Raw genomic sequence first — 23,300 nt, 5'->3', positions numbered from 1 at the left:
AGGTCCTTTGCCAATCCTTTTCCTTTCTCTACCTCCAACAATTTTCTACTGTCCTGTCTAAAAATATGAAAAAAAAACAACCTAAAATAATAATAAAGTTAGCCTCATTGCAATCGTCCAGCCTAGACAGAAAGATGTCGTGGTTGGTGGCAACAGAGCCAGTAAGATGAACACTGAAGATTTAGAAGACACTCTGGGAGGGCCAGTTTCTCAATACTGGTCCTTGCACCCCACCACACACTGCACATTGTATTTCTTATTTCACTTTAGACACTTTTGCTCTAATATGACCACATTTGCCCTGTAATGTGAAATCTATGGGATTTTTTACTATAATTTCAGTTTGAAGGAAGGATATACATTTCATTCATTCATTTATTTTCTTTTCGGCTTAAACCCTTTATTAATCTGGGGTCACCACAGCGGAATGAACAGCCAACTTATCCAGCACATGTTTTACGCAGTAGATGTCCTTCCAGCTGCAACCCATCTCTGGGTAACATCCATATACACTACAGAAAATTAAGCCTACCCAATTCACCTGTACCGCATGTCTTTGGACTGTGGGGGAAACCAGATCACCCGGAGGAAACCCACGTAAACGCAGGGAGAACATGCAAACTCTACACAGAAACGCCAACTAACCCAGCCGGGGCTCTAACCAGCGACCTTCTTGCTGTGAGGCGACAGCAATGTGTGAATATGTGAATTTAAATTGTATTTATGTACATAGGTATATTATATCACACGTAATGCCATTTTAGTAAGGAGTTGTTGCAGTCAGTTCTGTTATACAAATCCATGAGTGAACGTTCTGAAATGTAATAAACATTTCATCATGCTCAAGTAGTGATCAACAAAGGAGATGGAAGTGGGAAGCAATGCATACTATGTAGGGACCTGTCAATTGGAACACAGTTCATGGATGGAACTCTTTTAAAAAGCTGGTTATCTGAATCCGGTATGAAAATAAAAGAGACATGCAAAACACAGAGCAGTGGGGCATGAGACCAGGATTGAGAAACAATGGTGAGTGGCAGTTCTGTGGGTTAAAATGTCTGCTGAAAATGATCAGATTGGTTTAAGCATTAAGAAAGGCAACACCAAACAAGTTACCACTCGCCATGCTGCAAGAATAGGATGATTGTGTCAGAATTTGGCATAAACAACCACGAAGTATGGACCTATCTGCTCTTCAGCAATCTTCCACTCATCCCTGAGATCGCCAGAACACCTGAGGCTGAGCGCCCTTCATGGCCGGGCAGAGGTGTTTGAAGGCGGCGTCGAGACCGTAAACAAAGACGGGGGAAGCACGGCGGGCTAAGAACTAAGCTAAAGCTAACACCACACCGTTTCTCTTTACCCAGCATCTTTCTCGCCAATGTACGGTCACTGGTGAACAAAATGGATGAGATTTGACTGCACATCAACCACAGCAAAAAATTATGGAACTGTAATGTCATGATTTTCACAGAAACATGGCTATAACTTATACCTGTATACCTTATACCTGCACTTGCTGCTGTTGCACTGCTGGTTAGACCTAAACTGCATTTCGTTGCCTTGTACTTTTACATGTATAATGACAATAAAGTTGAATCTAAACTAATCTAATCTAATAAATGCTAACAGGCTAGTAGTCTACGGATGAGATGGACATTCTACTAGCACAATTTGGGCTCTTTAGTATTAGCTGAGCATTAAACTTCATAATCTACCTGACTATTTTTGCTGACCATGTGCATCCCCTTATGACCACACCACAGTGTTCACACCTTGTGATGCTATTTCCACCATGACAATTTCACAAAGCTAAAAAAATAATCTCTAACTGGTTTCTTGAACTTGACAGTGACTTCACTTCACTTAAATGGACTCCACAGTCACCGTATCTTAGTCCAATACAGGAATTTTTGGATTTGGTGTATTGAGAAATAGCTTGATGTCACCAAGTAAGACATGTTCCCGAATCAACACCTGTGTCGATCCTGGAACAACATTCCATTCAGACACTTAGATTTAAGGAATACATTTACAGGTTATGTTAAGTTTAGGCTCACAGTTAGGCTGCCTCTAGATCCCTGTCATCCAACTACTTATTAAATAAGCTTTAGTGGTAGGATTAGTGATTAAGATTACATTTTCAAATCGGAATGATGTTCCTGGAGCAACATTGATGTTAATCTTACTTTCCAAAATCATACCCACAAACAGATTCGGATCATGCATGTTCAGTTAACAAATCTGCAGCAATCATGTGATGCTATGTCAGTAGTGGCCAGTACATTGCTGAATCCAAGACATTTTGAGGAAGTTCTAAAGTCAAACAGGTGTTCAACCCTGAACTAGTAAGGTGTACATAATAAAGTGTGTGGTGAAACCAGTTTTCTATGCAAATTCAGCAAAAAAGAAAATTGCAAGCCTCCAAACTGAAGACTGCTTACCATTTGGAACTTCAGGTTTACTTAGCAATTAAGGCTAACCGATATGTCAATATTGATAGAAGTTGTAAAATTCAAATAAGTATGATTATATCAGTAATAAAGTGGTTTGGCATACTTTTATTGTGCACAAAATATTTATCCTCAGGCCCGTCTTTGGACTTCTTGAAGTAAACCTTGCCACCTTCCACATCTACTTTGAGGTACATTTTGTTCGAAATACCAAGGGAGTCACTTTTTACCTGGTAACACAGAAAAGGACAGTGAAATGACATCAGTAAAACTTGAAGTGCATCATTTCTGACGTGTTTGTCCTTCTTTTTAACCGTTACAAAGGTTCTCTTTGTTGGCTGTGTACAGAGGTAACCAATTCAAACGTCATTGCATATCTCGCACACAGAAAAACATGAGTCTCTCTTATTTGCATGTGGTTTTGTAGAGCAGAGCAGCAGCAGCAGCAGAAACGTTTGTGCTTTCATTATTACGACATTATTACGAGGAGCAGGAAGTTACAATTTATGACTCATTAATAAACAATTATCAGGCAACAAATTCTTTATTATAAATGCAATATAAGCTAAAATTGCATCAGTCAGCATAATGATTTGCATGCAATGTTTGTCCCACCCCTTTTCTCTCTCAAGAGTAAATCAAGCATTATTTAAGGTGTAATGTTATGTGTATTTATATAGCACATTTATTGTGTATGGCCATACACCTAAAGCGCTTTATATTCTTGATGGGGTCTCTCCACACCACCACCAGTGTGCAGCATCCACTTGGATGATACAACAGCAGCCACAGGACAATGGCGCCAGTGCGCTCACCACACACCAGCTATATGTGGAGTGGAGAGACAGTAATAGAGCCAATTCAGTGGATGGAGATGATTGGGATGGGTAAAGCCCTAAGGAGGGAATTTGGACAGGACACTGAGGTAACATCTCTAATCTTTTACGAGAAGTGCCATGGGATTTTTAATGACCACAGAGAGTCAGGACCCCCCCCCCCCCCCCCCCACACGCTTTAATTTTCACCATATTAAAACCTAGTGTGTGGAAATGTTGATGGTAAACACACAGATTTATAATGGCAATGAATTAGCAATTCTGGACAATGTGGTGATTAAATAGAGTCTTTAATTTAGTCATCAAAGGATTTCTTGTTCTAAATATGCCTGACATGTATTTTAAATATGCCTGTATTTTTTAAAAATAGATGTCCGCTAAATTGAATTTCAGTGTAACAACAGTATGTGTTGGTATATATATATTGTTACATGGAATTACATTTTAGCGGACATCTTTTTTTAGTAACACTTTATTTTGATGGTCCCTATGAGTATTAGTAGACTGTCTGCTTAACTGCTGTTGATACTGCTCCTTCAACAGACAATGAACTGACTATAAGAAACTTTGCAAGTACATGTCAACTTAAACTAACCTCAACCCTTACCCCAACTTAACAGTCTACTTATAATCTAATGGGAAATAGTTGGCATGTAGATGCAAACTTGTAGATGCAAACTTAAATTTAACAAACAGAGCATTAAAATAAAGGCTTACCCTTTAAAAAAAAACAAATAAATAAATAAATAAATGAAACAAAAAAGACACATTCAGAAAAATGCTATTTTTTCTGTTTATATGTACCCATCTAGTAAAATAAATGTGTATAGTATAAAATGCCTTACTTCAAACGTCACAGGAGGAATAAGTGAATTTCTGTGGCCTCCATCATATCCCACAAATTCAAAAACAGCATTCTTGGTCTATAAAAAATGCATTAAATCAAGGTTTATTTACTATGAATTTTCCAATAGCAGTTTGATCCATAAACAATGACTAGTGATACCTTGTCTTCTATTGATTGTATAAGCTTAGTCAGTTGCTCCAGTCTGAAAGCCACGGATGGATTTGCATCAGCAGAGAGCTAGAAAAGATATAAAATAAACAGATGTGTGATTTTAGAATTTTCTTGATTTTTTTTTTTTTTGAAACACCACAACAGACGATGCCTTTTCTCATTTCATGTCTGTAGGGAAAATGAGTATTGCAACACATTTTTTGGTTCAAACATCTGTAACCTAGTGGTGAATTGTGCAATGTGTCTCAAATATTCATGTGCTTGGAAAACGATTTGCTTTCCATTTTTACGCCTGGGTAATTCTGACACAAATATTTGTTTTTATTGATTGACTGTTTGATTGGTTGATTTTTATTTAACAGATTAAATTGAATTTTCTTTGTTTTATTTTAAATTGTGTTATCTCATATACTTCAGGTTCCATAAATACCTTATTCTTTACACAGAGATTTTAGTGAACATTCAATTTCTGTTTCCTGACCTGAGTTCTTAGTCTTCCAGCTCCAGGAGACAGTGGTTGATCCAAAACTTTCTGAAGTGCCTCAAAACTCGGAAGTGTTCGAGCTATTTCACTAGGAAAAGTAAAAATGTCAATTATTGTCCATAATATATGCACAATGGATGATGAAATATCAAATCCAGAATAAGTGCATCCAGGCTTTTTAACCTGTTTAGGTTTTTGCAGATATTCTGTGTGAGCTTTTTAAAGTGAGGAAGAGTCTGGTTCCCATTCTGGACCTGTTCTGCATCTAGGCAGACAGATGCTCGGAAATACTCCTGAATAGATTTCTGATGGTCTTCTGGTAGACTGAATGCCAAACAAAGGAAATATTAGTTTACTAGATCTCAACTGGAGAATGTGCCTCTAACAACATTTTCCAAAAAATAAAAATGTATAAAAATGTGCATGTAAAATGCAGCTTTTGTGTAAAAAAAAAGAAACAGCAGGACACCAAATAAAACAATATTATGGGGGTGGTTTGGAATGTTTCTTTAGGCATTAAAGCTCATTCACACCAAGCACAATAACTAGAAAGATAAGACTGTTCTAAAAATCAATCTGAAAGTAAAGCAACAGCACACACAACTATAATGATAAATAGAGAAATTATATATTTGGGATCAATTTCAGAATATTTTTAGGTAATAAACAATAAAACACTTAAAGCCTGTCAGAAACATTTAAATGTAAAGAGATTCTGCAGTTTAAAGAGACAGAAAACTCGGTAAAGAAGCTCTTTTCAAAGATGATTAAAAGATCATGATGATCCAAAAAAAGCAATTGATTATACCATTGGAAAGAATGCTGAAAACGTACTTCCATAAATTGAAGTATTTTTAGTTGATTTGAGTGTAAAAATAAAAGCACCTCTGCTAACGCAAATATATTTAGCGATATATTTAGTTGTACTTGTGCTTGGTGTGAACAGGCCTTTACATTCACTGTTTGTTGCCATGACCTCTGACGCTGAAACAAGGTTAGTTTAGGTAATATTTTATTTTCAAATGCCATAGATTACAGATTTTTAAATAATCAGCACCATTTTGATTTCAAAACTTCAACAATACAATTTAAAGCAACAGTTAAATGTCTTAAATGCATGATTTTTAGTACAAATATGTGATTTGCTTCATTATTGCTTTCTGTGTGTCTATATACATACAAGAAAAACTAAAATACATATTTTTAAATAAAATACAATAATTAATGTTTTCAAATAACTTTTCAAATTAAATGAAAGAGAAATTTACTTTAGCTTTTATCATATATAATCATTACACAATATTTTTAAAAGATTTTAGAAATTTTTCTTTTTTTTTTTGCTTAGTGTTGATATGGCGAGTAAAAAATTTTATATTAGTGTCACGATCACCATCTAACCTTTATAGATAGCTGGAGAACATGCACATTTACAGGGACTGCAATCCTGTCTCAATATGAACTATAAGTCCTAACATGCAACACACACACCTGCTCCAAATCTCTATTGATTACACTCACACAGCTAATGCTGCTCAAGTACTGATTACACACACAGGTATACAACTCACTTTGAGACACTCAGTCTTACTGAGTTATACTGTCACTGTGAACAACACTCTTGCCTTATCTTTATGTGTTAGACCTTTGCTTTGTTGTTTTGTTTATTTACGTTGTCTGCTGCCTGCCTTTTGACCAATTGCCTGTGTGTTTGACTATGACTCTGGATTTCCTGTGTACATCTGTTTGCCCCTGTGTTGACTATTGCTTGCCTGACCATTCTGCTAAATAAATATATGTTTGGATCCACACCCCTTTGTCAGCGTCCCCTTCACATTACAATTAGCTTTATAATACTACATATTTTTAGGTGTAGTATATGTTAGGACACACCATTAAAGCAGTGACACCAAATGCTAAAGTATTAATGTAAAAAATATTAATGATATTTAATATTTTTTTGGAAAAATGTCACTGGAGGCAAATCAATATGAAGACCATAAAATGTACTGAATAAAAATGTCCTTATACTTGGATATGTCGATTTGCTGCAAGCGTTGGAAATAGGTGTCTGAGATGGAAGGACGTGAAGGTTCTGTTCCCCTATCAGTCCCTCTGGATGGGTCACTGTGACTCTCCTTACTGTCATTACTGAAGATATTCCTGGGTGGCAGCTGAGGTGGCAAACTAAGAGGCTCTGAGGAAATACAGATTTGACCATAGTCTGCTTAGAAGGAAGCAAATAACAGACACGCACATTACCGGTCAGAAGTTTGGGGTCATTAGGAGTTTAAATGTTTTAAAATAAGCTTATCCTGTTTACCAAGGCTGCATTCTTTTCCATCAAAATACTGTACAAATTGAAACATTGTGAAATGTTATTGCTCTGTAAAATAACATTTAAAAGTAGTTTATAATTTTATTTTATTATTTATTCAAGTGATTTAATAATGAATTTTCAGCTTCATTACTCCAGTCTTCAGAGTCACATGATCCTTCAAAAATCAATCTAATATTAATTATTATTATTATTGTTGTTGTTGTTGTTGTTGTTTTATTATAATAATAATAATTATTATTATTTTATTATTATTATTATTATTATTATTGTTGTTGTTATTATTAATGGTAATAGTAATAAAAGCAATAATTAGTGGAGTAACAATTTCATCTAAAAGTTTTAATTTGTACTAAATATTTAACAATTTAACTATACACTTATTAATGCCATGTTAATAAAAATAATAATTTCCCTAAATAAAAAAACTGACTCCAAGCTTTTGACTGGTAGTATATATATATATATATATATATATATATATATATATATATATATATATATATATATATATATATATATATATATATATATATATATATATATATATATATATACCGTTAACCTGGTTATGTATTTTTACTGTATCATTTTTACAGTTTTTTTTTTACTATTGAAATTATGCCCATTTTTTCCAGAATAAATTCTTCTTGTAGGTGACCATGAACCATAAAACCAGTCTTAAGTTGCATGAGCATATATAATATAATATATTTTTTTATCATTTATCAATTATTTTATGCCAAAATTCATTACAGAAGAGAAAATATCATCTTCTGTGACGATATGATGTAAATTTCCAACAGTACACTACCTGTCAAAAGTTTGGGGTCAGTAGGATTTTTAAATGTTTTAAAATAAGTTTATCCTGCTCACCAAGACTTCATTTATTTAATCAAAAATACAGTATAAATAGTAAAATTGTGAAATGTTATTGCATTATAAAATAACTGCTCAAAAGTAGATTATAATTTTATTAAATTATTTATTCCAGTGATTTTAAAGTTTATTTTTCTGTTTCATTACTTTTGCCTTCAGTCACATGATTCTTTAGAAATCATTCTATCATGTACAATTATTGTTATTATTATTAATATCATTATTATTAATGGTAATTGTGATAAAAGCAATAATGACTGGACTAATAACTTTATTTGAAACTTCATTAGCAACTTAATTAGAAATAAATCAATATTTAATAATAAGTATTTAGCTATTTTTTACATTTACAGTTTTTCTCAGTCGCTTTGATGCATTTCTCAAAACACTATTTACATTTGCACAACAGTTACAGATTTTTCTTGTTTGCTTTGACTTGGTTAAAGAAACTAGGTTCCACTACATTTTCATTATCACCATCCCAGCAGAGCAGAAGACAGGTCTTGCATATGTGTAAACCCCTTTTCATTGGGTTGACACATTTTTTCCCACTATTTTTCAAAACAGTTAACATGCATGTCATTCAAGCAGACCAAACTCCATTGTTTTAGCTATGGTAACCAAACAATCCATCTGTTCCTAACTTTTAGAAGCTACCAAGATCAGTATGAATCCACTGAAGCACTGTTTTAACACTCAAATCTTCAGTTAGCGTTCAGTCTGCAAACATGGTCCGTGTTGTTCTGAACCAGCATGGATGGAGGAGATGGCTATGTCCTATAATCCCAATAGATTTGGCTGTATGTTGGTTTACATGTGTTTTCTATAATATTTACAGTATTTTATTACTTTTTCTGTTTTTTTGTTTTTGTTTGTTTTTTACAGTATTTCAGTTTTCAGCCACATTTTGCAAAATGTCATGAATTCAATATAAATTTAATCAAAGCATTTCTTTCTTATTCTGGATCCAATTCTTTGCAAAAAGGCAAATTTGATAGCCCAAATAGAAAGACAACAAATGGCATTGGCAATAAGCTACAATGACAAGCAATGGTGCACTGATTTACACAGTTCTGCATTTTGTATTTTGTTGTCCATTGTGTAATGATTAATTAAAAGAGCTCATATACTTGTTTGCAAGTTGTGTTGTTTGAAGGTAAAACTAGCTTTAGTTGCATATTTTAAATGTTTTGACATGGTATGTGCGTTTTGCCAGCAACATGTGTCATTTTGACAATGAGTGCTGCTGTTTAGGCCTGAGTCTTAACTGCTTTGATAATGTGGAGTTTCAGTTGACGACTGCAGCAAAGCAATCCAGAAAAACTGTAATGCATTTCTCAAAACAATTAGTCATTTGTGCACATCATAGTAGCAGTTTCTCATTCCTTCCAACAAATTGCAAATGCTTTTGGTCATGCATCAATTGCTTTCATACAACTCTCTGCTGTTTTATAACATTATCATTTGCTTATGTCATGTCAGTCAAAAAACTAAACTTGTGAATGCTGAATAGTCCTTCCATATACAACTAATAGTCCTCATTTCATTATTGGAGTCATTACATACAAGAATGCTGAACTATAGTTGTCTAAATCTGTCAAGCTAAATTTATACAAATTTTTAATTTTTTTTCTTTTATCGTGAAAATGTCTTCTAAATTGAACAATTTCATGAATGATTTACATACCTATGTATGTTGTAAGTTCAGTTCCAATATGTGCTGCAATATTGTTTACAGTTGTGCACACCTCTACCCAAAGGAAGTTTATGTTTGTTGTAAATAAGGGTGTATTTATTCTTTTGCACAATGTTGGAAGTGTCACCAAAATCTGACTTTTTTGCATTTAAAAAAAGTACAGAGTAAAATGTTATATTGAAAACATGACAAAGCCATTTGACTATCTTGTTCAAAAACAATAGTGTCAGGACTTTTCATCTTGATGACACTGATGCTTTCATTGACATCAATACTTGCTTTTGAGGAATGAGCTATACATTTTGATCAAGTGAAACGTCTTTGCAGGTTATCAACTAGGTTTTGCAGTTTGTACTAATTGTTTTGAGAAATGCATTAACTGTTGTGCAAATGCAAATAGTGTTGTGAGAAATGCACCAAAGTGACTAAGAAAAACTGTAATAAATGCTGCCTTGAGTAACAGAATAATTTGCTTTGATAAAAAAAAAAAATACAAAAATGACCCCTAACTTTTGACCGGTAGTGTATGTATTTATATTTAAAACAAAGTGACAGTAATGTGCACTGTTAAGCATTTCATTCAGAAAAATTTAACGACAATTTTCTCAGTTTTTACATTTTTATGAATCCTCAGATTCCAGATGTTCAAATAGTTTCTTGGTCAAATTGTCATATCCTTTCAAAGTACACATCAACAGAAAGTGTATAAATTCAAAATTCCAAAAATTTATGCTTATGCATTGTAATAGTAATAACCTTTAATTTACATAGTAATAACCTTTGATTTCAATAAAAGTGAACCAAAAAATATTTTCTCTTGTGGCTTTGGACTGTTCAGATGTACCTGGTTCCTCCTCTGGCGGCTCCTCCTCCTTCTGCACAGCATACTGAAGGTGTGTGATCAGACCCATGTTCTCCTTATAATACGCATCCACTAGGTCTGGCAGAGCAGAAAAGAACCGAATAGGCACTCCTTCTGATGCCTACAAAAAGAAAATATCAAAAAAGATCAACAATTCTGAATATTAATGACCTTTTACAATATTCAAAATCCTTATTTGCCTACAACACTTCCAGTAAAATACCGCTCTTCGTAGCTCCTCCATAGTCAGAAACAAATAACAGCACATTGTCTTTCTTTATTTTGCATGCTTTGCTTTAAACAGAGCTGAGTCTGTGCTAAAGTATTATAAACCAGTGTTTTCAAAGGACTTTGGAGTGTAAGCTCTCAGTCACCTGATTTGACTTACAGGAGATCTTGATGCTCAGCAAATGTTTTGACCCAATTATTTGCAATCCCACACAAAGTCAGAACTAATACCAACCAACATAATCTAATGATTGTTATTTCATGCAGAAAAGTGCACTGTTAAGAGTGATTCAGCACGTATACTCTATAATAAATACTTTGTCCTCTGTCCACAAACCTTTTTTTTTTCAGATCAAACAGTAACGCTTTAAAAAGGTCCTATTAGTTAACATTAACACATTAGATAAAGTTAATCAACAACGAGGAATTAATTGGTCACATAGGCTACATCTAACATTAATTATTAAACACAGCTTTCCAATGTTAATTTACTGTCAAATAAGTGATTCTGTTAACAAATAGTTATTTTCCAAGAAAGTCACAGCTAAAGTAGTTTCATTGAATTGTTGAGCGCATTACATTACTTCCTAAAGATCGAGAGTTGATTCTTACATTTAGCTCAAAAGAGCAAAAAAACCAAAAACACAACGACTGAGCAGATACACAAATGAAGAGATAAGATATGACTAGTTATTTCCATGTTTTACATTTGAAAAACACACCTAAATAGTACAGACACCCCCCCCTCCCACACGTGTAAAAACAAATATACACAAAATATGTTTTAAACGATACATGACAGCTAGTAGTGAGGCAGTAGCATGTTCAAGTAGTCAAGCAGCTTATCCTACATCTAAATTAGTTTGCATATTTATAGCTTTAATTGCAAGTTCATTAATTACTAAATTATGTTTTGTAAATAGCAACAAAGGCAACAATATATAGTATGGACAAAATCTACTAGCAAATTTTTTGAAAAATATCAAACCCAAGATGGCGTCAATAGCCCCTTTTACACAGTGATACCAGTAAATATCTAGAAAATTTCCGGAACGACTTTACCGGTATATTCAAAAAAGCGCTGTTCACACAGGCGAGGACGTTACGGAAATTTTCCGGAAAAGAGCATTCACACATCCATTCCAAAATACCGGTAAATTCTGACATCATTCCCCACAAATGAGCTTTAAACGGCTGCACTTGTATTTGTAAACATTTGACTAAATTAAAAACTCTGTGGATGATCAATATTGTGAACAACTTTCGCCGGATCACTTTCGCATGTCTAGATGTTCATAATATGTGCGTGTGCAGGCGCTCACAGCTGTTTCACAGGCACACGCAAAGCTTGAAGGTAAACAAACAACGGCTTATCATAAGCATCTCATCGATGATTATTTACACAGTTGACATAAAGAAGAACATATAAACGTGATCTGACTAACTTCTAGCAGCTAAATGTGTCTGGAAAAATATTCAAAGGTTTTTATTCTCACAAACTGCGCGGACGTAAATGCGTCTGACTGTTGTGATTGGCTAAAGCAGACGTCTCACGTCAGCACGTTCTAGACGTGCACGCGCTTATTAGGGTAACCTTCCTTCTGCATTCACACAGCGCAGCATTCCGGCAAATTGCCGGTAATGTTACAACTTCTCTTTCCGGAAAATAGCCAGAACGAATTTACCGGTATTTTCAAAAAGGACCTGTTCACACATACAACCTTTCCGGAAAGGTCTGTATGTGTGAAAGGGGCTAATGTCTAGCTGGATTTGCGAGTTGTTTTTTTACTTGACAGACACAGCTTGCATTGTATTAACTTATTAGTATATGTTGCAGTTAACAGGATTGAGTTTTCATTGAAGTTTTTATTGACACAGATGTTTAAGGTGCAAAAGGTGTCTGCCTAAATGATAATACTTTTCAAATAAAATCTTTCCTCTGCCATCCAAAGCTACGCCTCCTGAAAATCACGAAAGCACACATTTAAGATGACAATGACCCACTAGATCATGTCATTCGTCAGTTTGAAAACTTCATAGTGGTTTATAATACTACAATTCTGAATGAAAAACTGAAACTATAATATTTAGCACATTCTCAGTTGTGTAGTTAGCAAAACTTGTTCTAGGCTGTAATGTGCATAATGTGCAATATTTCATGCATGCAAGGATCGCTGGTTTCACTCTCTCACATGCTGTCCTAAAGCAACTACTGGATGCTTAGTGCTTGGCTGGCAGCGTGCAGGAATTACACATTGCTAAGCCATGAACCAGTGTGATGTACATATAAAACCAACTTCACCTTAGTAAAGTAGTCTAGGCGGAATAGCATTATTGATGCTGTAAAAGGAACCTTGTGAAATTGAAAATAATCACATAAATTTTTCACTGGAAGATTTCAGTGGCTGAACAACACTTCCGTATACAAATCTTTTGGATTGTCGGCCAAACAAATTTTAACTGGATGAACTTCTTTTAATTGCTTTTGTCTTATGCCTTACCCAGAACATAAAAACTAGGGGTGTCAAAATTAATTGTTTCTTTGGTGCACCGCGATGCAGACACGGACAATAAGGTATCGGTTCATTAATAATCATAACCGGTTAGTATGTACTGACGTCATTTATGTCCTATGCGCTCTGTCACGAGGGAGGTGAGCGCGAGTATTTACAACACTCAGCCAACTCAGGCAATAATATCCAGCTTCAGGCCCGCAGAACCACACACGTTTTAGGCACACACAATCTAGGACACACAATCTAGGCAAACCATATATGGTTACGACGGATGTTAATGTTATTAACTCCTTTTTGAACATCGTCATTGATATATTTTAATATATATGATTAATAAATATTGTACACAATAAACAATAGCGTTTACTTTACTTTATTTCACAAATATTGCAATCGAGACGGCCGAATGGGGAGCATTGTTCCGATCGCCATTCAATATAAATAGACTGAACAGTTTTTAATCAGTCATTATAGCTGATCAGTCATTATTATCTGACAATAATATGGCAGATACTCGTTTGCTGGCCTTGCTGAACGATCTAATTTGGACAGGTTTAATTTATATAATGGATTAATTTATGATGAAGAAAATAATAGCAAGTTAATATAGGCAATAACACATTATATGTAATAAAAATCTTTTTACATGTTACAAATGTATAACACTATTTTCATATTTTACTCAAGCGATTTAATAGTGTTTATTTGCTAAACTTTCTATTAATCTTTTAAATAATGATTTCCCACATTTAATACTGTAGTAATTTATAGTAAGCAATAAATTGTTTTTAAACCAAAATTTAGCAATGGGAACAAATTAACTATTAATAATAAAAAAATAAGTAAAAAAAAAAAAAAAAATATATATATATATATATATATATATATATATATATATATATATATATATATATATATATATATATATAACTAACAGCTGTGACAGTTTAGTTAAAGATAGTAGTTTATATATATAAACTTATAATTATAATCAGGTAATCAGTTAACTATGTATATTGTTCAAATTATTAACTAGTAGGCTAATTTATTTTAAAGTGACATTATTGTTTGCTTTTTATATTTTACAACAAAGTGATTTTAACCAAGTATGATAATATTAAGATCTTGAATTAGTTAATTACACTTAATCCAACAATTAGATTGTCTATAATTTTTTCTTTGTGTATGTGGACACATGAATAAAGTCTTAAGTGTCTTTGACCAATTATTTTTAATTACATAATTTGAGTTTAGAAACTGCAGAGATGTTAAAATGATCGTTACAATTTAATTATAATAATAATAATGACTGAAATGGGAAACCATACTTGTGCAATTCAATAGGTGGCGATAATGCTAAAGAGTTAGTTACCATATATGGTTTGCCTAAATTGTGTGTGCCTAAAACGTGTGTGGTTCTGCAGGCCGGTCCGTGGCATAGGCACCATAGGCAAATGCTAAGGGTGCTGTATATCCAGGGGGGCGCCAGAAGGGAGCGTGGTTCAGTTGGTTATGTCTTCGATATTCCTGACACACATTCAGTTATAGACGGCAATAACTCAAAAACCTCTTACCCTAAAAAGATCTAAAGTGTGTTTCCTACAAAAAGACAAAACTGGTTTTGTTTCACAGCTGTCTTTCTTTTTTTTTCGCTCGACATTACGAGCACTGCTCCGTTTGAGCCCTCGCAATATGTGTTTAGCCGGGAGAGCTCGTGCTGAGAGGAGCTCTCAGTAAGGGACTGTCGGAAAAGTACTTATTTTTTTTGTTTTTCCTGCTCCGCTCAGCGCAAGCTCTCCCTGTTGCGAGGGCTTAAGTGTGTGTGTGTGTGCGTGTGCGTGTGTGCATACGTGTGTGTGTGTTTGTTTCTTTGGTGCTGTCTATGTTTGTGTATGTGTTTGAATGAGAGACAGTGTGGTACTGTGTGTCTGTATGTTTATATAGACATCTTGTTATAGCCTCCCCCCTAAAATATAACACTGTATATGGAAAGCATCGTCAATGCACCATTATGCACCAAGATATCGAATTGAACCAATTCGAAGGCATGATAATTGTAACCGAACTGAACCGTGAGACCAGTATAGGTTCACACCTCTAGTAAAACACATGTAAATATATAAAAGCACAACAAAAAAAAAAAGTTCTTCGAGACAATTACCCACTGCACCTTTAACACTTTGATATCATCCCTCTGCTGCAGTGCTAGCCATCGCCGCAACGGTTTTAAATGAATCTACAGCTTTTCACCACTGGGGGTGCTTTAACAATAGACTTCATCAGCTAAAGCCTGGTTTATACTCGATAGGTCCGCTAGTCCACCTGAGTGCGTGCTGCAAATGTGACGCCATTGCGGAGTTTGCTGAGGTTCGCAATAGGTGTGTGCAACATGATTTCAGCCGGCTGAGCTCATAATTTATTTATTTTTTGACTTGAGTGAACAGTGCGCGCGACGCCTTCTTTGATTTGAGTTCAATATGAATCACTTTCAAGAGATTTTGTCAAAAACATGTCATAGAGATAACCAGCATCAAAGTTTGATTAAAAAAATCTTGAACGGCTATAAAAAACTTTATAATCATTAAAGTAATTTGTTGAAAATAATAAAAACAACTTGTTTAAAAATATTGAATGATATTAAAGATATTATGTAGTTCTGGAAACTTTCTACTTCTCTGTTTATCCGTCTGACTTTACGGTGGATTTCTTTTGACCGCTGCCTGTCGTTTTAAAGAATATCATAACAGCAAATGCAACAAGTATAAAAAGTCCGTTTCGTAGGGTGCGTGCGCGATCAGTGGAGGAGCATGATGCGGCGCCAGGCGAAAGCATAAATCCAGCTGAAAACATCAACACGCAATTTTCAGTTTTGACTTTTCACAATCCTAGATAGGACTGAACTGTATGTGTAACTTACGCAAAGGTACAGTTTGTGATGTGATGTGTTCAATTAAAATAGAATTTTGTCTTGTTGTTTTGGTTTTCTCAGTAATAAACATGCTTTTACACTAAACTGTATGTTATAGAAAAGATGTTTACAATACATGGTAAGAAGCAAAGCTCTAGGCTGAGAATATTAAACAAATATAAGCATAAAGTTCTTTAGCCTTTAAACTGCTATATTAAATTGCAGTGGAGTAAAAAAATTTTCAATTTCAAAATCATTTTTTATTTAGAATATGAAAAAAACCTAAATAATGCAAACAAATAAAGTAAACACAGATTGTAATTATTAAACAACACATTACACAGAACAAGACACATTTGATAAAAGCTAATAAACTCTTCTTAACTAGTTTAGTTCAACGCATAATTCACACAAACTTAAAAATTCTGTAATTTACTCACACTCCCCTTCTTCCAAACCTTGTTTTTTTTTTCTTCTTTATCTTTAAAGGTGTAAACTGCTTTCATAGTATTATTATCCAATGGTTCCCAACATACTTCAAAATATTTGTTTTTGTGTTCAAAAGAAGAAAGACATTTATAAAGGTTTGGACCCACTTGAGCATGAGTAAATGGCAAGTTAATGTTCATTAGTTACAAGGATAAATTCAAAAATGAAAACTCTGTGATTATTTTAAAAACTAGTTTGAGTTATTGAATTATTTAAATTACAATGAAGTTGAAAACTGGTAACCATTAGCATCCATAGTAGGAAAAACAACAATCAATAATGGATTTTTGCTGCTTGTTCAAACTACTTGTTTAAAATAAGCTGGATCCACACAATTCTAGAGTTCTTTTGGGGACAACTTATTTGTTCAATCAATTTAAATGTATAAAAACGATTAAATAAACTTAATCCATGTGTGTTGGGACAGCATCAATTGTGTGGAACTTAGCATTTTTTTACAGTAAATGGATGCCCCTGCTTAAATTTTTTGAATATATATCTTCTTTTGTCTTCAAAAGAACAAGAACAGGTTTGTCAAGTCAAGGGTGAATAAACGATGACAGGATTATAATTTTTAAGTGAACTGTCTTTTTAACAAATGAAACCTTAACGTAAATGTTAATCAATCAAATGCATAGCCTTAAATGATGAATAATCAAAACATTTTGCAACAATAAAATATCAATAAAAAGGATTTTATCATGCTGAAAATTTATCTTAACGAAAACCGGCCATCTTAGCATGACAAGTAACAAGATGTCGGATTGATAACCGCCAAAATGCTCAATCTAATCTAAGCATAAAAACCTCCCACATTATGGTCAGCAAAAACTGTGTATTTATCAAATCGAATTCAATTACTTTTTTTGAAAGTTTCCATCCAAGGCGGGGTGCAAGAGGAACCCTGTGGCTTGCTCAACACCCACGCTGGTGGATTATTTAAAACTGAGCCTGTGCTGCAACGCAGGCTTGAAAGAGGAAGAAGTGTTGTAGAGAGACATTGAAGGGCATTGTACAACTCGATTCTTTCGCCCCGTCCCTTGAGTGCAGGTTACTTCGAAACGTAACGCCAAGAGAGAACAATGCAAATTACAGTAAAAGGTCACATTTTGTTTATCGTTATTTCATTTGTCACGAGTGTTGCATATCTCGAACAAAACCACCAATTGGTTTTGCAGCTGCAATGTCACGCTAGCAGACCAATGCTTGCTTTAATGCATAGGACATAATAGATAGTAGTTTGACAGACAAGACGCCCACACAACGGTCCTAGGGAGCCTTGAGCAGCTGAAGAGCCAACTGTCACAAGGTCACACTTTCAATACCAAGCACAAGATAGTAAATGGCTTGTAAGATGCCAGATGTTCTGTGCAAGTAGTCCAAAAGATGCAGTGTTTTTGTCAAGTGACTATATTAGCAGATGACTGGGTTTATTGAATTGTTGTTGTTTTTTTTTCACTTGACCACCATTCCAGTGCAACCAGGAATTTAATGATGTAGACAGATTCAAAATAGTATTAAAAACAATAGATAAAAAATAGTTATAATACACAAAGTACCACAAAAAGTACATCATTAAAATATAAATCTTAACACATTGAATAATAAAATATCAAACCAAGCTGCATTAATATCGTTGAAATATAAACAAGCAAATATAAAATTAGCATATAGTTATGACAAATTACATTTTCTCATAAAATACATTTGACCATATCCTGATTGTTTTTTAGTTGTAATAATGTATTTACTTACATAAACAAGGAACAGTAGATGTATTACAGTATTTGTTTTTTCATCTTTGCATGGAAATAAAGTTGCTAATTGTTAGTTCATCTTAACTCTCCGTGCATTAACCAATATTAACAAGCACGCATTTGAATTTACTAACAATGATGAATAAATACCATGCCGTATTGCTTATTCTTAGTTTATGTTAGTAAATATATTAACTAACAGACCATTAATTCAAAGCATACCATGTAATGCATTATCTAAGACCATAAAAAACCGAGTGAAAAGTGCAAAAAAGGTGTAATGTGCAAAGGTTTTCAAGACAAAGCTCTTCCTCAGAGTATAATTCATTGGTCCGCACTTGCATCTATTAAATCATCAAATATTACCATCAGTATATGTAGGCAGGCACAAAAAACTCTCTCTGTGAAAATCAAAGTTGTTGTATTTGTTCTTTTATCATAAAGTCTAAGAACAAAATGGAGTGTGATGCTTCATTAAATAATGGGCTATCAGAGATTTCAAGGCCTTTCTTTTAACCTAGCTCATATGTTCAATAACACACGTTCTGATCAATCTGCTAATTTTCCCACATATTGCTTTTTAAGGACACAAGTTAATATAATAATAAATTTGTAATATTAATGAATGCACATGTGATATATTACATCAGTCATGCAAATGATTATTTATTTAATGTGACACAATGAAATAAAATGAAGAGTTTAGATGCAAAAAACGTCTGACATTTCCACCGGAATGGAACTTTTTTATCAGGCTCTTTGGTTTATGTTGAGTTATTTCACTTTAAAGAAAATGAAAGTACCTTATTCTTTGCCATAAAAGTGATATTGCTAAACCTACAGTACATGCAGGAGCTTGATAAAAATGCTCATTTTAGAAGAAATTATCAGACAGCATTTAGAGGTTTTTGCATCTGAACTCTTCAAATAACAATAGCAATTTTTTTTACATTTATGTAACCTCGAGTACTCAAAGCGATTTACTGATGTTAGTGGGAATCTCCTTAACCCTTTAACTATCCCACCAAGGTAAAATATTGGATTGCATTTCTTAACTCATAGTCACTAATTAACACATTCAATGCATTTTTTTCCCAACACATCTCATAATTTCTAAAATATCAGTCTCTACCAAATGGTTGATATGTTGGTTTAAGTAAAAGTACGGCAATCAACATATATATTCTATGAAAATATGAAGTGCAAGACAAATTTACTTAAAAAATCATCAAAATTAAACATTTTTGAATACTAAATCATATTTATTTTTTGAAGTATGCCATAAAACATTTCAGATTCTCATTTAACATACTTTCTTATCAAAAACAAGTAGTAGTGCAACAGGATTATGTTTGTTTGATTATTTTGTAAACCATTTTTCATTAAATTTGCCATTCTTTAAATTATTTCAACAGTCATTATTTAAAACAGTCAAAACATGGTCAACCGTTTGGTAGAGTAGCAGTGAAAGAGTTTATCCACCACTTGAATGACCAAACAGCAGCTATTTTTCACCAGACCACACCAGCTAATTGGTGGAGAAGAGATAAAGTGATGGAGTCTACTCTTTTCAAAGGACATCCTGGGACTTTTAATGACCACAGAGTGTCAGGAACTAAGTTTAATGTCTCATCTGAAGGACGTTGCTCACTGAACAGTATAAAGTGCTCATCACAATACTGGGCCTTTAGCACCCACACAGACCACAGGATGAGCACTGCTGGCCTCACTAACACCACTTCCAGCAGCAACCTAGTTTTCCCATGTGGTGCAGCCCTGCTCAGCTTCAGTAGGTGACCAGTGGGTCACCAAACACCTTTTGTGTGTAAAATGTTGCTGATGGAGGTTATTCTGAATTACTGACAAACATAAATAGAAAAAATAAATAAACAATGCATTATTTCTCTTTTTTTTTTTTTTTTTTAGACATTCTGTTAACCAAGGGTTTTCATTTTAGGGGGCTCAGCTCCTTATGAGGTTAAAGAAAAAACAAGGCACTGTAATGTTTTAAATTGGTAGTTCCTTTTACAAAAATGTTCGTTAAAAGTTACATTTTTTCGCCGGAGAAACAGCTATAATTATGAGGTGAGCACCAACAAAACAGTAGATGGGAAACCCAATTGCTCCTCCGTGACATTTGGGCACAAGTGATACACGTTTATTTGCTCTATTCAGCAAAGAACTGCAAATGAGCAGATATTATAACAATTTATCAATAATCTCACACCTTGTTTAACTCGCACACTCTTTACAGCTGTGGTTTGCTGATCAAATGGAAAACAAAATACAGGGAGGAGCCGAATTCTGCTGCTGTTTTTATAAGAATTTAAAAGGGGACTGAGGCAACAATTTTGTTTATGAGCTAATCGCAAATGTTTAAAGGGGGCTGGGTAGAAAAATAGCAACTCCCAAGCTGTTGACTATTCAGTAAGTAGCCCTCATTTGAGTACTGGTAAACTGTTAGGTTAGGATTAGAAGAATAATTTATAGTTAGTAAAATGTCATTTGGTGAAGCATCAACAATGTCTCAACAAACAACATAGTGCGATGAACTACACTTTTAAAAATATCTATCTATCTATCTATCTATCTATCTATCTATCTATCTATCTATCTATCTATCTATCTATCTATCTATCTATCTATCTATCTATCTATCTATCTATCTATCTATCTGTCTAAATTCATTAATTTTCCTTCAGCTTAGTCCCTAATTATTATGGGTCGCCACAGTGGAATGACCTGACAACTAATCCAGCAAATGTTTTACGCAGCGGAATAACCCGCCAACTAATCCAGCATATGTTTTACGCAGCGGACGCCCTTCCAGCCACAACCCAGTACTGGGAAACATCCATACACTCTTGCATTCACAAAGACACACACACTAAAGACAATTTTGTTTACTCAATTAACTGTTTTGTCATTCAAAGGTCCACAGATCTACAAATACTTTGGGGTCATCACAAAAAACAAAAACTATATTTTAACTAAAGCAGTAAGAAATCATTCTTGTGACTTTCGAATACTTGAGAAGCAGAAGTGCCTCAGCGCACATCTTGAAATAGTTCCTTAACACACATAACACCTGTCTGAGCGGTCAGTGCAGGAAACTTCAAGCCATGGAAACTCAAGTAGAACATTCTCACCAGAGGTCAGTAAGCTCTGCCAGGTGATTTCTTACCTGGACTGATAGTTTTTTGTCATCGTTTGGTAATATTCTGTAGGTATACACACAATTCTGGTACCTACAAATGATAAAAAAAATCAATGAATAAACATTTGAGTAACTTCAAATTGCTTCAAATAAATGATGTATGTTAAATGATTGTCATCACCACATGCGCCATATTTAGAACAAAATCACTGAAACAGGACATCTCGATTAAAGCAGTAAGTATTCGGAAATCCCTCATCGACTTCCTTTAGTCTCACTCAGCACTGTTTGTTAATAATCTACATCACCAGGACTTAAAATAAGTAAACTTTTCAATGCATTCAACAAAGCATGCTTCAACACAACCACACTTACTAAGCAACAAAACAAGGAAATGGAGATAAGTTTGCAAATATATGGGCGTCTGTTTTGTGTACTGATCCCAACAATAATTTTGTTAGGAGATTTTATGGAATGAACAGTTAACATGAGAGTTTGGTTGATAATAAGAAACAATATGCACCTCAAATAGGAGGAAGGATGTCATTCCTACAGTATTTAATTTCATGTTTAAATATATCTGACCCAACTTAGGTTGCAGGGCCAGTACTGCAAAATAAAGCAAGTTTCATTTCATGCGAATTGTCTAAGGTGCAGCAAACATCCCATTTATCCTGCAATTAAATCTAACATTATTGACAGCATTTGTCTTATTGAATCTCAGATGTGCAACAGCAATACTTACAGAACACAGAGGGCATAAGCTCCCTGTATGGATTCGCTGTCCCGCAGGAGGAAGCTACCATCCTTGCCTGCTTTGGAGAGGAGGTCCTCTGCTTTAGACCGAGTGATATTGCCATGGTGCCACGGCTGGGGGGAAAACATCCTTTCCAAAGACTTGCGTGTTCCTTGCTTTCTAACCCAGGTTATTTGGTCCCCAGTGCTCTTCAGCAGAAGATCAGCATGAGGGCAGATTCAGAGAGTCTCAGTCTGCTTCATATCACTCTTAAAACTGATAGCCGCTCCTGCTCTGTCTGGCTGTAGGCTCACTGTTTCTCTCTCTTCCTGTTAGAGGGGCGAAAGCTGCAAAAAGGAAGCTGCCACAAACACAAGGGTGAACTTCCTCATTCTGTGCACACACAGTTTAAAGCTCAGAGAGAGCGAGTGAGAGAGAGAAAGAGAAGGCCAAGCAGCAGGCTTGTTCATACGTTCACACGACTACAAAAGTCTTTTCTTACCACAAACAAGATGAAAAAGAGTGTGTGTGGTAAAGCAGGATTTCATACTGGTATTGTAGGCGTACTTTCGTACAATATCAATGATTGACTCTGCTAACTAAAACTCTGAGGACAACCCAACCAAGAGGCTTTCTAATAGCCATTATGCAAAGTAGAGGAATGTAGATAAAAATGTTGCAGTGTGAACGGCTCTGTTGAGAGATAGATTATGAGTTTGTCCATTTGACTAAACCGCTGGTGTTAAAAAAAAAAAGAGACTTGTGGAGCACACTAAGTCATGGACACTGATGGAGGTGTTTGCTGAAGTAATGCACTTTCAGAAAAGAAAATAAGAGCAAAATTAGCTTTTTAGGAGTGCAACAATGTATGAATGACTTTGGGGTAAATAAGATAAACTGTAAAACCCAAAAAGTTAAGGTAACTCAAACCATTTGAGAAAAAATA

At 34.5% G+C, this 23,300-nt stretch overlaps 1 protein-coding gene across 2 annotated transcripts in view; it reads right to left on the bottom strand.

The window, feature by feature from the left end:
- Nucleotides 1-22,632, bottom strand: part of inpp5d (inositol polyphosphate-5-phosphatase D) — a 53,911-nt gene extending 31,279 nt beyond the window's left edge. For both annotated transcript variants that reach the window (XR_015493718.1, XM_087257294.1), the window contains exons 1-9: nt 22,364-22,632; nt 21,646-21,709; nt 10,546-10,684; nt 6,820-6,985; nt 4,975-5,115; nt 4,789-4,879; nt 4,296-4,373; nt 4,135-4,212; nt 2,560-2,683 (exon numbers count right to left, since the gene is read on the bottom strand). Coding sequence is in view for 1 of the 2 variants with exons in the window: in XM_087257294.1 (XP_087113420.1) it covers nt 2,560-2,683; nt 4,135-4,212; nt 4,296-4,373; nt 4,789-4,879; nt 4,975-5,115; nt 6,820-6,985; nt 10,546-10,684; nt 21,646-21,709; nt 22,364-22,503 (1,021 nt within the window). In the remaining variant the exon portion in view is untranslated. The remainder of the gene's footprint in view (nt 1-2,559; nt 2,684-4,134; nt 4,213-4,295; nt 4,374-4,788; nt 4,880-4,974; nt 5,116-6,819; nt 6,986-10,545; nt 10,685-21,645; nt 21,710-22,363) is intronic.
- Nucleotides 22,633-23,300: the final 668 nt, after the last annotated feature.

This window comes from Danio rerio, chromosome 6 (assembly GCF_052040795.2).
Source record: "Danio rerio strain M-AB ecotype USA chromosome 6, GRCz13ab, whole genome shotgun sequence".
NCBI classification, from domain to species: Eukaryota; Metazoa; Chordata; class Actinopteri; order Cypriniformes; family Danionidae; genus Danio; species Danio rerio.
The sequence above is the reverse complement of the archived record's forward strand: the minus strand, read 5'-3'. Positions and strand labels throughout refer to the sequence as shown.